General features: G+C 42.3%; 1 protein-coding gene across 3 annotated transcripts in view; it reads right to left on the bottom strand.

Moving 5' to 3' along the window:
• SLC22A23 (solute carrier family 22 member 23) overlaps positions 1-13,144 on the bottom strand; it is a 93,319-nt gene that overhangs the window by 5,455 nt on the left and 74,720 nt on the right. For all 3 annotated transcript variants that reach the window (XM_053397009.1, XM_053397010.1, XM_053397011.1), the window contains 4 exons: positions 10,907-11,009; positions 8,388-8,620; positions 5,290-5,322; positions 3,764-3,887 (listed from right to left, as the gene is read on the bottom strand). In XM_053397009.1, the coding sequence (XP_053252984.1) occupies positions 3,764-3,887; positions 5,290-5,322; positions 8,388-8,620; positions 10,907-11,009 (493 nt within the window). The remainder of the gene's footprint in view (positions 1-3,763; positions 3,888-5,289; positions 5,323-8,387; positions 8,621-10,906; positions 11,010-13,144) is intronic.

The raw sequence follows: 13,144 nt of genomic DNA, 5'->3' as shown, positions 1-13,144 counted from the left end.
GTGTGGATATGTTGCCTAGTTTAAATTTGCAGCAATTCACCAAACACCGCTTAATAACATCAATGATGGAAAAGGAGGAAACTTATGCTAGGATATAATATACAAAGGGCAACCACTCATAATTGCCCATCTGTTGCTTTCATGAGCGAGAGTCTACTTTCTATCTCCAGATCGCTAAGAAACTTAACTTGTGAAATTCTCTTTTGTCATCACTAGGGAGCAGGCTTTCCTCAGATTTATACAGAGCCACTTAAAAATAATGAGGAACCACACTGATTGAAAAAGACATTTTTTTAGTTACTGTTCTTTATCATTCTCCCTCTCTAAAATTCTGAATATTTCTCTTCCCGTCAGTTAGTCGTTCAGTCAGCCAACAGGGTGCCATCAGATTAAAGAACTCTCAGCTGACCAATTGGATGAATTTTAGTTGATTAATGAAATCTGCACACATTTACAGATGAAGGAATCATACTTTGTTTTCAGATGATACAAATTCCTGTCACGGCAGGCCCCATCCTGCATTCCATTCCATTGCATGTGTGAGAGGGAGGAATGCCATTCTACGATGGGGCCTGCCACCCATGGCTTGGGTAGCTTCACATTTTTAAAAGAATATAGTGCTTAAAATATCTCTCCCCAATTAATCCAAGAGCTGGTACAGCGCTGCATCTTATCTACAAAAAGTGCCCAGTATGAATCACTTCTGTCAGAAATTCATTAGATGGCATCAGGGAAACCACTGTCTCAGGTGCAACACTGGCCATAGGCAATATGGGGACAAACTGCCTTGGCCCAGTATACCCGAAAGAGCGTCTCCACCCCCATCGTTCAGCCCGGACACTGAGGTCCCTTTCTGAGGGCCTTCTGGCAGTTCTCTCACTGCGAGATGTGAGGTTACAGGGAACCAGGCAGAGGGCCTTCTTGGTAGTGGCGCCCGCCCTGTGGAACGCCCTCCCATCAGATGTTGAGGAAGTAAACAACTGTCTGATTTTAGAAGACATCTGAAGGCAGCCCTCTTTAGGGAAGTTTTTCATGTTTGATGTTTTATTGTGTCTTTAGTATTCTGTTGAGAGCCGCCCAGAGTGGCTGGGGAAACCCAGCCAGATGGGCGGGGTATTAATAATAATAATAATAATAATAATAATAATAATAATAATAATAATAATGCTCATCTTGACCTTGCAGTACAGTTGTATAGATTAAAAGATAAACTTTGTCAAAAACTCTGAATATGCTAACAGGTTCTCTCTAAATGCTAACTGTTATTTTTTCCCCAGCTGATTCCTCTGATTAATCAACTAAAAACTGAAAACCTAACACTGAAATACCATCCAATCAGGAGCGGCGGCTGCTTACCAGGATAGTGCAGGGGTGTTGCAGGGTGATGGTAAGGCAGGGCTATGCAAAGCCAACCCAACACTTCTGCTGGCACACCCAAGCAGGCCCAACCTCACTATTATCTATGCTACCATCTCCTGCTACAGAGATGGCAGCAACGCCATTGTTGGGAGAGTGGAGGCATGGCACTGCCTCCGTCTCCCACCAGCCAATCCTGCCAAGAGAAACTTCAGTGCTCAGAAATCAGACCCACAAACATCATACCCAGCCTTCTTTTCTGCAAGAAGAGCATTTCAAGTCTACTTCATTTTTTATTTTATATTTTGCTGTGGGCTCAGACTTCTGACAGAGCCGTAAGACTGCTTAGTCCTGCACGCTTTGCAAATCCCTATGGATATAAAAATTGCATCCAGATTTATTTTACACTATCCTGTTCTTGTCTGTCCTGGTCCCAGTTAGGAGAGTCCAGCCATGAATGGCTATCCCAATGCAGATTCAGAGAGCTGCTGTTCCACTGGCATACTCAGAAGTAAGCACTGTGCTACTTCTAGGCTACTACAACATGACACAAAGGACTTGTGCTTAGCAAAGCCTTCATCGCAGGCACTCGGTCCCTGCAGTGAGTCCAAATAGCGGCCCCCAGAATGAGCTGCCAATGTAAATAAATTATGTCACTGTTTGATGCAGATGACTGGAGGCCTTTGCATAAATATAGCAGGTTGTGCCAGCGCTGAACAAGCAGGCCTCTTCCATCTTTTCATTCACCATCTGGCTGCGGTGGATGAAGGCTGCGTATGCCTTTGCCTCCCTTGGCCAGCCCCCAGAAGTGATGTACAATGGCACAGTACACATCTGTACATGGGCTGCACCTGCTTCCCAGGACTGGAGAAACCTCCTCCTCTTTACTTACAAAGGGGTGGGGAGCATTTTAAGGCACACCCCCAATCTCTTGCTAGCTGCCTTGGCTCATTCACATCCTTATCAAATGCTCAGGCTGTGAGTGACACTGCTTAGGTAGCCAAAATACCGCCACCATTTTGCCAACTTGCATCCCTGCTCGTTCACTCTTCCCTAAATTAACCTGTTCTATAAAAAAACCCCTCTTGTCCCATTTTGTAGCAGCAAGAACACACACAGCTGTTTCGTCAACAAGTTTACTGTGTCAGGGTTAGGAGTTTCATTTTGTTAAGTGCCCGAAAGAAGCTTTACAAATGAACTCCTTGGCATAAAGAATTAGAAGTCTTCAATGATGCCTAAAGTACTTGGCAGCATGGGACCAGAGGAACCAACCAAAACTAAGGCATCAGCATACTAAATGCTGTTATATCAAGGAGCCTCCATTCTGCAGCTCTCAGTGTTGTAGCTTTTGGGAGACAAAACACCCTCTGGATGCTTGAATTTGGAGCTGTCCACAACCAGACTTTTGCTTGTGACAAAGAAAGTAGAAGTTCTAATAAATGCTATTGACTGACCTCCATCCTCTACATTTTTTCTTTTTGTTCTTGCTTTGTTTGAAAAGACTATGTGTGTTGGTAAGATTTCTATTAATTTCACCTTGAGCTACGACACTCTTAAAAATCCAACTGAGTTGATGCACAAAATTAACCTAAAGGTCAATAATGTATTTTTGTAAGAACAACTTAATTTAATACAGAGGGGAAAAAATCTACTTATTTATTAATATATCACCCTTTTCTTATTAGAGTTCAAGGTGGCAAGCAACAAAAAGGAAACAAAAGCAAGTGAATTAATTTATGTTTTTACTGATGTAGTGCTTTTTTCTCATATTCAGAGCAATTCACAATCTCGACAATCCTTGCAGCAATTTTAGAAGGCTGAACAGTACTATTATTACTGCCCCTGTACAGTCGCACCTTGGAAGTCAAACGGAATCCATTCTGGAAGTCCGTTCGACTTCCAAAATGTTTGTGTGGCTTTTGATTGGCTGCAGGAAGCTCCCTTCCAACGCTCCAATTCTATGATTCCATCAGTGGCTTGCTTTACTAGTGATCTAGCCAAAAATATACAAATCCACCTTTATTTTATTTCTTATTATTTTAAAACAGAATCCCAACATGCGTCCAAAGAGTTCAGGACACAAGGTCCATTTGTCTTTGCATCCTCATATCAACCCTGGGATAGGAGGGTAGCAACTAGCCCAAATATTTCCCACTCAGCTGTGCATCCTGAAATATTTTTCTTTAAAGCTCTTTTTGTCCCATGCGGCAGCACTGATGGAACCTTCCCTGCAAAAGCTACCATTTACTGCTAATTGGGGAGGGTTTAATGTATCATTTAATGGAGTTGGTTCCAAAGTGTCCATCCCCAAAAACTACCCAAAAAAGGTACCAGTGGACTGCCTTATGCAAAAACAAGATACCTCAGAACGTCTCCTCAAGCCTGAGTGAGCTTTTCATGTCCATACCTGATAACTGTTGGTGTGATTTCTGCACAGAAGAAAACGCTGAGACTTCCTACTGCGTGCGATGAAAACATACCGACGATGGAAAATGCTGTAGAGAATTTGTCCTTTACAGTGTCGCTCATACCTATGAGACACATGCAAAAAGAGCTTAATCTCCATCCCATTCATGATCAATAGGTAGTAGCCTTTTAAAGCCACTCCCCTCCACCAAACACTATTATTATGTCCAAATAAAACCAGCCATTTAGTTACAGTATTAGTTTTGGTTATAGCTCTCCCATCACTGGCTGGTCTCAGGGCAGTTTACAAAAGTATGTCAGTTTAAGACAGATACGGTTGTAGCCAATGCTAGTCCTGCTCAAAGCAAGCTTACTGAAGTTAAGGAATATGACTTAGTTTTATTAGTTTCCGTAAGTCTATTCTGAGTAGGACAAGCACTGGAGGCGACCCATGCAAATTCCAACAAAATCACTGTATAAAAACACAAAACTAACCAATGGCAAAATGAAACAGCAGCACAGAACAACAGTGCAGGAGACAGTAATGCAGAGAACAGGTTCAACTATTATACTAGTGGTTCCCTATGTGAACCTTTTCACCATTTCACATAAGTAAACTGTAGCCATTCATTCCTATTGAGAAGGGTAAAGTGCCACGTTTTTGGACACTCTTGAAGGGAAGGCAAAACCTGCCTCCCACTGGATGACCTAGCCCTCCCCAGGGGTGGAGAACGGCAGGAGAAATGTTTTCCTTGGTGTAGCTTTGTTTATATTATATTCAATTTTCCTTAGCCAACTGAAGCACAGCCACAATTACAGATGCATCAACCAGTCTAATGTGTGGCTCAGAACTTGGCTATGCACCAGACTTTCCCAATGTTCCAATGCAGTTCTTAACTTATAAAATGTATCTAAATGGTTTAGACATGCATATTTTGAGAGAAAACATGCCTAAAACTAAATATTTAAATATGAATGTAATTTTAGGGCAATTTTTAACTGGTTTTTGTCTTTTTGCTTTTTGCAAATTAATGTAAAATGGACTTATGGGTGAACACAGACTGGAAATAGACTGATTCATTCCTATCCACCACTTAAGACCCGTGTAAGAATACTACTGGCCTATATAGAAGCATGTGGAAGGCTGGTTCACACAACCATGTCCATTGCTTGATATTTGCAGGATCGACTGGGGCATATCATAGATCATAGATCGACTGCTATCATAGATTTAAAAAAAATCCAAGACACATTTCTTTGGCATTTTCTTCTGTAACCTCAAAACATACTATTTTTCAATGAATGAATTTTACATTATTTCCTAACAGTTTCTATTGTCAGTGTTAGTAAGGTGCCTCCAGTTCTCCAAATGTGGGATTGCTTGCTTCAGACATTCAGCTGGGGTGGGGAGGAAAGGAGGGTGTGAGCCTGAGGTGCAGATGCATTGTGGTTGGGAAGGAAGTAATGTCAGAATATCGTGGCTCAACAAAAAGAAATCACATTCGAAAATGGACTTGAAAACTATACCTGAGTCTGGAAGTTGACTGTATTTTCCTATCACTGGATTCAGAAGCACAGATGTATTAAAATAGGAGAGAGAAAAAGAAAACGGACCGTCAAGAATATGCATAGAAAACATGACAATTAAATGCCAGTTATTTAAAAAGTAAAAAGCAAATCACACCATAAAATAGTCACTTTCCCCACCCAACATGACAGGACATGCAATTTTCTGTCCAATTCCCAATGGAAAGATTGAATTCTAATGAGAGATAACAACAATGGAAGGCATGCTATTGAAGCTTTCTAGGCCTGAAATTAGTGCAGAAACCAAACAAAGGCCTTTATGTTGATAATGAAGGGAGAATTTTAAAGAGAGTCAAAATTAGCTGTAATTCTCAGAGGGGGTTCCTTAGAAAGCAAAACCCTGAATCTTGCCCCCTCCCACTAAGTTGTCTGTGCCAAAGCTCAACCATGAGTGAACAGATTGAAACACTATTCATCAGCTATTTAAGTGTGTACGCACATCCAATATGAACAATGAATGGAACTTTAATTTTTGCATAAGCCTGGCACCCAGGAACTCTGAAAACTTTTGCATAACAGAATTTCAAAAGTTCCCACTTGGAGGTCGTACTATAAATCTCAGGATTCGAAACTTTGTGATGATCATAAACTGAGATCCTCCTCTCCATGCCTTTCCCTCCATTTTCGGCATGTTTGAGCAATTTCCATACGAACTGTTAATATACACAATGAGCAGATAAAAGACTTGGAAGCAGGGGTGGGGAATCTCTGGGGCTCCAGGTGTTGCTGAACAATATAATAATAATAATAATAATAATTTATTATTTATACCCCGCCCATCTGGCTGGGCCTCCCCAGCCACTCTGGGCGGCTTCCATAAAAACCAAAAATACAGTAAAATATCACACGTTAAAAACTTCCCTGAACAGGGCTGCCTTAAGATGTCTTCTGAATGTCAATCTCTGACCATTGGCCGTGCCAGAGGGGATGCTGGGAGCAGAGTCCAACAACATATGGAGAGCCACAGATTCCCCATCACTGCTTTTAGATGTCTTTTAGCCTGTATGTGTACTGCATAAGCTAATCATGTAAAGAGCTGTGCTTAAGAAAATGCATTTGACACTATAGGAAGCTCCATGAGACATGCAGTCATTTGGGAAGACCTGCCTCATCCACAAGTATCATGCAATCAGATTTCTCTTGAACAGGCACTAAAGGGAACTTCCATAAGGCACAGTTGATGCACTTTTAGCATCTGAAAGGGAGAAAGTGCTAGGCTAAAAGTAGGGAACATAGTAAAAGTAGTCTGGTAGTAGTTTGCTCCCAGTGGTGCTTTTTGTACTCTGGGAAGAGAAATTGCCTCTGCACCCAATCCTTATGGGTGGCATTCAAATGGCCGGTGGTATTCTTCCCTTCCTATAGCTGGTTGATGCGACTTACTCCTGCAGCAGCAGAATCCTCAGGATTTGGGAGATTTCTACTTGCAGTGCTGGAAAAAAGGCACACCAGCCAACCTTCTCTTCTCTGTGCAACCCTTAAAACTTTTAAGTTTAAAGAATTGGACTCCTTTTCCTACACTGACTCTGCCCAGTCTAGAGTGTGCAGACCTTTGTAGAAACAAAGGTCAATTTTGTGGTTCATGTTCAACCACAATACACGTTCTATAGAATCACAGAATGCAAGAATCTTTTGCCTAACCTGGGGCTTGAACTTATGACCCTGAGATTAAGAGTCTCAACTGACTGAGCTATCCCAGCTTCTTATGACAATGTTTGAATGTGAATGAGCAGGTGCTGGTGCATGCTGCTCCAAAGTCCTCACTCTGCTGCTCCCTGCACCAGAAGCAACAAAACATTCAAATTCAGGCTTGCAGTTCATTCCCCCTAAAGAAACAATGAGTGGAAAGTCAAGTACAGGCAAGAGCACTATTTCAGATCACATGGCAAACCAAGGTGTTATGTATTGAAGTTCTCACCCTGGGCCGGCAGGGGGATACTGTAGATAGTTTTCACTCAGGTCCACGTCAGTTATTTTAGGCGGGAAACCCTGGGTTGTTGTTGCTACAATGTTGACAGCCGGCTGCCTATAAAAGCAGGCCGGCTGAGCTGTTTGCTCTTCAGTTCTGTCCAGCTTACAAGTAAAGAGCTGCTCTGGAGAAATTGCTGTGTCGTCTGCTATGTTCGCCCACAACTTAACACAAGGCTTCTTGTTTGTTGGTTCCAACATGCTGAGGAGCAAGAGTGCAGCCAAGTGGGGACTTCTATGCACCGTGCACTGGTATGGCATTCGTTTGTATTAAACCATTGTAAACATTAACTATGGCTTTAATGTGAAATGTGAATACAGTCAAAGTGTGCAGTTCAAATGTAGAGAGCGATGGCCTTGAATCAAAGGAGAAAAGGTTCTAGGATGCTTGCACTGAAGTTAATCAATACCAATAATTTATTGGATTGCCAGATAGTAATTTGCTTTTAAAAAAGAAACCACTCAAACAAACCTGATGAACTCTGAGCTTTGTCAATATGAATGTATTTGCAATAGGAAGCAAGCAAAGAAAATGGAACAATGAAAAGGCCCTTGCTATAGCCATTAGTTTTATTGTAACAAGGAGAAGTCAATATGATATCTGTACCCCAAAGTGCTGGATTTTCTAGTGCCAGTTACTGCATGACACCTTTTCATCACACAGACAGTTTTTTCAGCAATACTGGATGCTCAGAGTTCCAGGGCTGAGTAAACGCTCCATGAAATAGGTGAGAATCACATAGCAAATCTATGCCAATTAAAGTGGAGAGGAGGACAATCAGCAGCAATGAAAAAGCTGGAATGTGGACAAACCAACCCTAAGGGGGGAAAAGGAACAAAGGGCCAACATATATTTTTGTTTTCATTGTTCCCTGTTTAGGACTTCACTCTCTCCAAATCAGATTGGCACAGCTAGTTGTTTTTTTTTTAAATACTTCCCTACAAGTGAATTCCCCACCTACAGCTGAGAATAGCAGCAGGCTTGAAACCTTGTACAAATCAGAAACATAGTGCTTTGCAAAGCGAACCCAAGGCACACAGAAGGGATGTGGTAATTGGATGCCTGCACTCACAGTTGAGAAGACCTAGTTGTAAAAGTGAAGCCAGAGCAGTGAGGATCATGAAGAGCAGCAATCCCCCTCTTCGCCCAAGGAATCCGACAACAGGACACATGGCTAGGCAGGATGCCAGCGTTATCCCTGCCATGGTATAGTAGTCCGCATAGAAGTTGTTGGTGAGTGACATCTTATCTTCGTGACCCATCATACTCTTTGCAAAGCAGTGGTGTATCCCATAGCCAGTCAGCCTTTGGGAGACAAAACACAAGGATGAACAGGGTGCTGTTATTGAATAGCCAGGCAGATAATGACATACAACCCAAAGCTGGAATGCAGTGAGGCGAAAGGACTTAGGTTAGTTCCAAATGTTTTGCTCTTACAAAAAGTAGAGGGAGAAAATCTGAATTGCACATCAATTTATTTTATTGTTAGGGACGCGGGTGGCGCTGCGGTCTAAACCACAGAGCCTAGGGCTTGCTGATCGGAAGGTCGGCAGTTCAAATCCCTGTGACGGGGTGAGCGACCGTTGTTCGGTCCCAGCTGCTGCCCACCTAGCAGTTCGAAAGCACATCAAGTGCAAGTAGATAAATAGGTACCGCTCTGGAGGGAAGGTAAACGGCATTTCAGTGCGCTGCTCTGGCTCACCAGAAGTGGTTTAGTCATGCTGGCCACATGACCCAGAAGCTGTCTGTGGACAAATGCCGGCTCCCTCGGCCTATAGAGGAGCATGCAACCCCAGAGTCATCTGCGACTGGACCTAATGGTCAGGGGTACCTTTACCTTATTTTATTATTACATTTATCAGTCATCTGATAAACATGGTTATTTCTCCCACTTGCTCTAGATGCCAGAGTCTCACGGGACACTGCAGTGTGGAGAAGAGAGCCACTGGGTCAGAGTAGCTTGCCACAGCTAGGCAAACGTGGACACTGCCTTGAAGAGTCGCTTATACATTACACAGAAACTGTTTTGCTACCGCGGCTCAGGTTCCATACATATGGTTAGGGCAGCTGCAATATCAACTAGCAACCACTGATGAGAGAGCTATGGTGATATCACCTTTTGTGTTCTATACAACACCAAATGTACTATTGGTACTAGGTTAAATATTAACCAGGGCTGTGAAAACGTTATGCTTCACAATTATGTGACCTGTACATGGCATACAAATTGATTTTATACATAATTGCTTGATTTTGCACAGCTTATACAGTCTTACTATTTTGGTGCAAAGGGCAAGGAACTATGTAAGATACTGAAGCCGTGTCCTCTGAAAACAAGAAATCCTAGACCTGTTCTTCAGCAATATTTCACTGGACATTGACTATATCACCGTGAAGCCAATCTTCAATGAAATAGGGGAAGGCACCCGCATTTAAAAAAGCAAGCAGAGATTCAACACACAGTGTCCAATACAGTTCATTTTCTGCACTTGCATGAGACTGCAGAATACATACAACCCTGAGTGTAAGCCAGGGCCGGCCCTACCATGAAGCAGAGTGGGACAGCTGTCTCAGGTGGCAAATCTTGAGTGGTGGAAAGTTGCCAGAAAGGTGTACCACGTGGTCTGCCCTGCAGCCCCTAAGCTAGTTTACTGCTGTAGCATGGGAATTTTAATTTTTAATTCCAGAGGAGATGAGAGATTTCTCTGCTTTATTTCAAAATGTTTTGCTCCAGTTGCAGGTGACAAAGACTTTTGGCAAACTTGAATGCTTTTAGTCATGGTGAACATTTCCCACAGATGTCTTCACTTTTAACAAGAAGATCTGGATGTTTTGTACTCCCTCCCTCTGCCCGCTTGAGACATCCATTGATTTTTTGTATCATGCGCTGTTCACCTTAACAGCACTGCATGTACGGTGTTTTTCACACACTAAAAATTGCTTTGTGATACTTGCTAACAAATAACACAAACCACCAGAAAGTGCACTGGAAAAGGCTCCAGTGTGAAACTGCAATAACACCCCTCCTGTTGCCTCTCCACCATGAAGCAGTATTGGAAGCACGTAACCTGGAGACAGTGGGAGGGTGGATTAAACCCTCCCGCAAAGCTGCTTTCCCCCAGTTAGGGTTGTATTCCAGTGTTCCCACCACAAACATGGAATGGTGGGAGAAAGCAGTTGGTGGAGAGGGAAGGGAGTTGGAAAGCAAAAACAGAAGGCAGGGAAAGGGCTTCTTCTGAATGGTTGCAAAACATCCCATTCCAGTGAAGAGGTGGCGACAACTGCAGGTGTTAACATTCAGTTCTTTTTTGAGTCTGATCCAAGGGCGAACTAACCACTTGGGAGAATGAAGAGCAACCATATTTTCACTTCCAGAGCTCAAATCCAAGACAGTAGGGGATACCCAATTTTAGCCATACTCCAAGAAGATCCATAGAAATGATAAGTCCATTGATTTCAGTAGGTCTACTCTAAGTTGGAGATCACCCCACTGGGTTTGTGTGCTAAAAGGCAAAGCATTCTCCACCTTCTCCTCATTGCCCCATGGGCACCAATATGTTACACACTGTACAGGTATATGGTTGTACTTACGAATTAACACACAGCACAACGATGTTTTTCCACAGGTTCCTGGTTCCCACCACTTTAACAATGCAGACCTTCTTCGGCCTCCTGCCAAGTTCTCTCTCCAATTCTGAAACAAAAGTAACAATTTACTTTTTCAGGGGGAAAATAATCATTAATTTTGAAATGAGGCAGAGCAACCCAGCAATATGGATTCTCCATCACTTCCAAGTTCCATAATACGGTGAACTCTATTCGAGTTCTTATAGACCTCTCAGGTCTGGCGATTCTGCAATATAAAGAAGAGTTTGGTATGTCTCCTTTAATCTTGATCCGATGACTGCACTCTTAGTTAATTGTACCCCCCCCATGTCCTCATAGCTACAGTCTCACAGAACTTGAGGATTAGATGCTCTCTCTCTCTCATTATATTTTGCACGGGCATGTAGGCATGTGTAAGAATTGGAAATAAGTCAGGAATTAAGAACTAGGGTACGCTTGTAAATACCCAGTTGCCTTGTTGTACGTTTAGAACTCTCCAGGAGACAATTTTGTATCCTCCCCTGACTTTAAGGGCTTCTGTATGAGAGAGAAGGTAGACAAGTGTTTTGTTTTGGTTGTTCGGGCTGGCAATTTTCTACTTGCAAGCCTCTTCTCTGCCTGACTCAAGCTTCAGTTGACTCCCAACAGTGCTTTGTCTGGTCTTTTACTCTGCTGGCTATTGTGTCTGACCACCAATATGTGGACAGCTTGCAGGATCCCCTTTTAAGGGTCTTTACCCAAATACCCAAAGATTAGTATGGACTTTTGAGCAATGCTCAGTACTCCAACCATATTAGTCCTTTCTAAAGGCCCCTGATCAGTGCAAATATATCAGTGACATTCACTTTCAGCACTGCTAACTGCCAGAGGTGTTTCCTTCCCTAGTAACTGTAACCAAGGTTTTTTTTGCCAGGCCCACCTACGTTGTAACCTTCACAAGAGGCCTGACCAGATGCAGTTTCATCTCAGGTTTCATCTCAAGTAGAGATATTTACGTAGAAATCTTAACCTATTCGCAATACATTCTCAACACCTGTGCTTTTACCTTAAGCAATAATACACAATAAATGGTTTCTTTGCAGTGAGAAATACATGTTTGTGGATGGGGAAGCAGACCTGATTCAATTAAGATACATGTAATTGCTCGTCCCCTTTCACTGTGGTGAAAAGAAATGACATTCTGATCCCATAAAATATAGGTAGGAAAACACCTGAAACAGTGTGATTTCCCCCTTGTGCAGTGACTTACATGGGAGTAAAAGGAACCAGAGCCTGATTTTATCTTTTCAAATTATTTTAAGAAAGTCCAATGGAATTGGACTATTATTATTTTTGAAGAGGGTATTTTTTTTTCTATCTTGAAATGCAGATGTCTCAAAAATTCTCCTAGGATCCCTTTGTGTAACTCAGCTTTCCCTAGCCTGGTGCCTTCCAGGTGTTTCAGACAACAAGTCCGATCAGTCATGTTGGCTGAGGCTGATAGGAGTTGTAGTCCATCTACATCTGGGGTGGAGGGAACACCAGGTTGGGGGAATTTAATTTAAAGCACCTTAGCAAACGGATGCCCAATATTTGTCTTCAGCTTCTATCTTGGGTTTATTATTATTTACAGTAACTCAGATTGTTTAATATATGAAAAGTGATTTGCAAGTTGGGGAAGGCTGGTATAACCAGAGTTCTTTTGCACTATATTAAAATTAGCATGCCTAGGATTTGCCATTATTGCCCTAAGTCTGATACAACTGCAAAGTCAGCTTAACACCATGCCCTTACGCAGAAACATAACCCCAAAGTTTATTAACTGATTGGTCCTGTGAAATACATTGCTTTACGGTCCCTGTGCATTTTTTTCTTGACATTTGTAACACGTGGGAAGACGAGCCTCTCTCAGAGTAAATTAGTCAAATTCCACTACCCCACTACAAACACAGGAAATTCCATTTGACATTTTCCCTTCATGTGATGTGAGGAAAAGCCCCAAAGGGAAAAAATATGTTTTACTCATCTTCTTGTAAACTTTATTGGAGGCTTTCCTGTACACCGCAGGCATCATTCTCTGTAACCTCACAAATTCGAGGACGAGGCTGGAAAACTATCATACAGATAAACCATACCATTTGCTGCAAAATAAGAAGCCCCAAATAGCGTAGGAGTCATCAGTACACACATGCACCTATTCTTTTTCTTTACTGCTGTGGAAGTGTAGGGCAAAGAAAGCTCATT

This window comes from Podarcis raffonei, chromosome 7 (genome assembly GCF_027172205.1).
Source record: "Podarcis raffonei isolate rPodRaf1 chromosome 7, rPodRaf1.pri, whole genome shotgun sequence".
Classification (NCBI taxonomy): Eukaryota; Metazoa; Chordata; class Lepidosauria; order Squamata; family Lacertidae; genus Podarcis; species Podarcis raffonei.
This window is presented reverse-complemented; position numbering and strand designations above follow the sequence as displayed.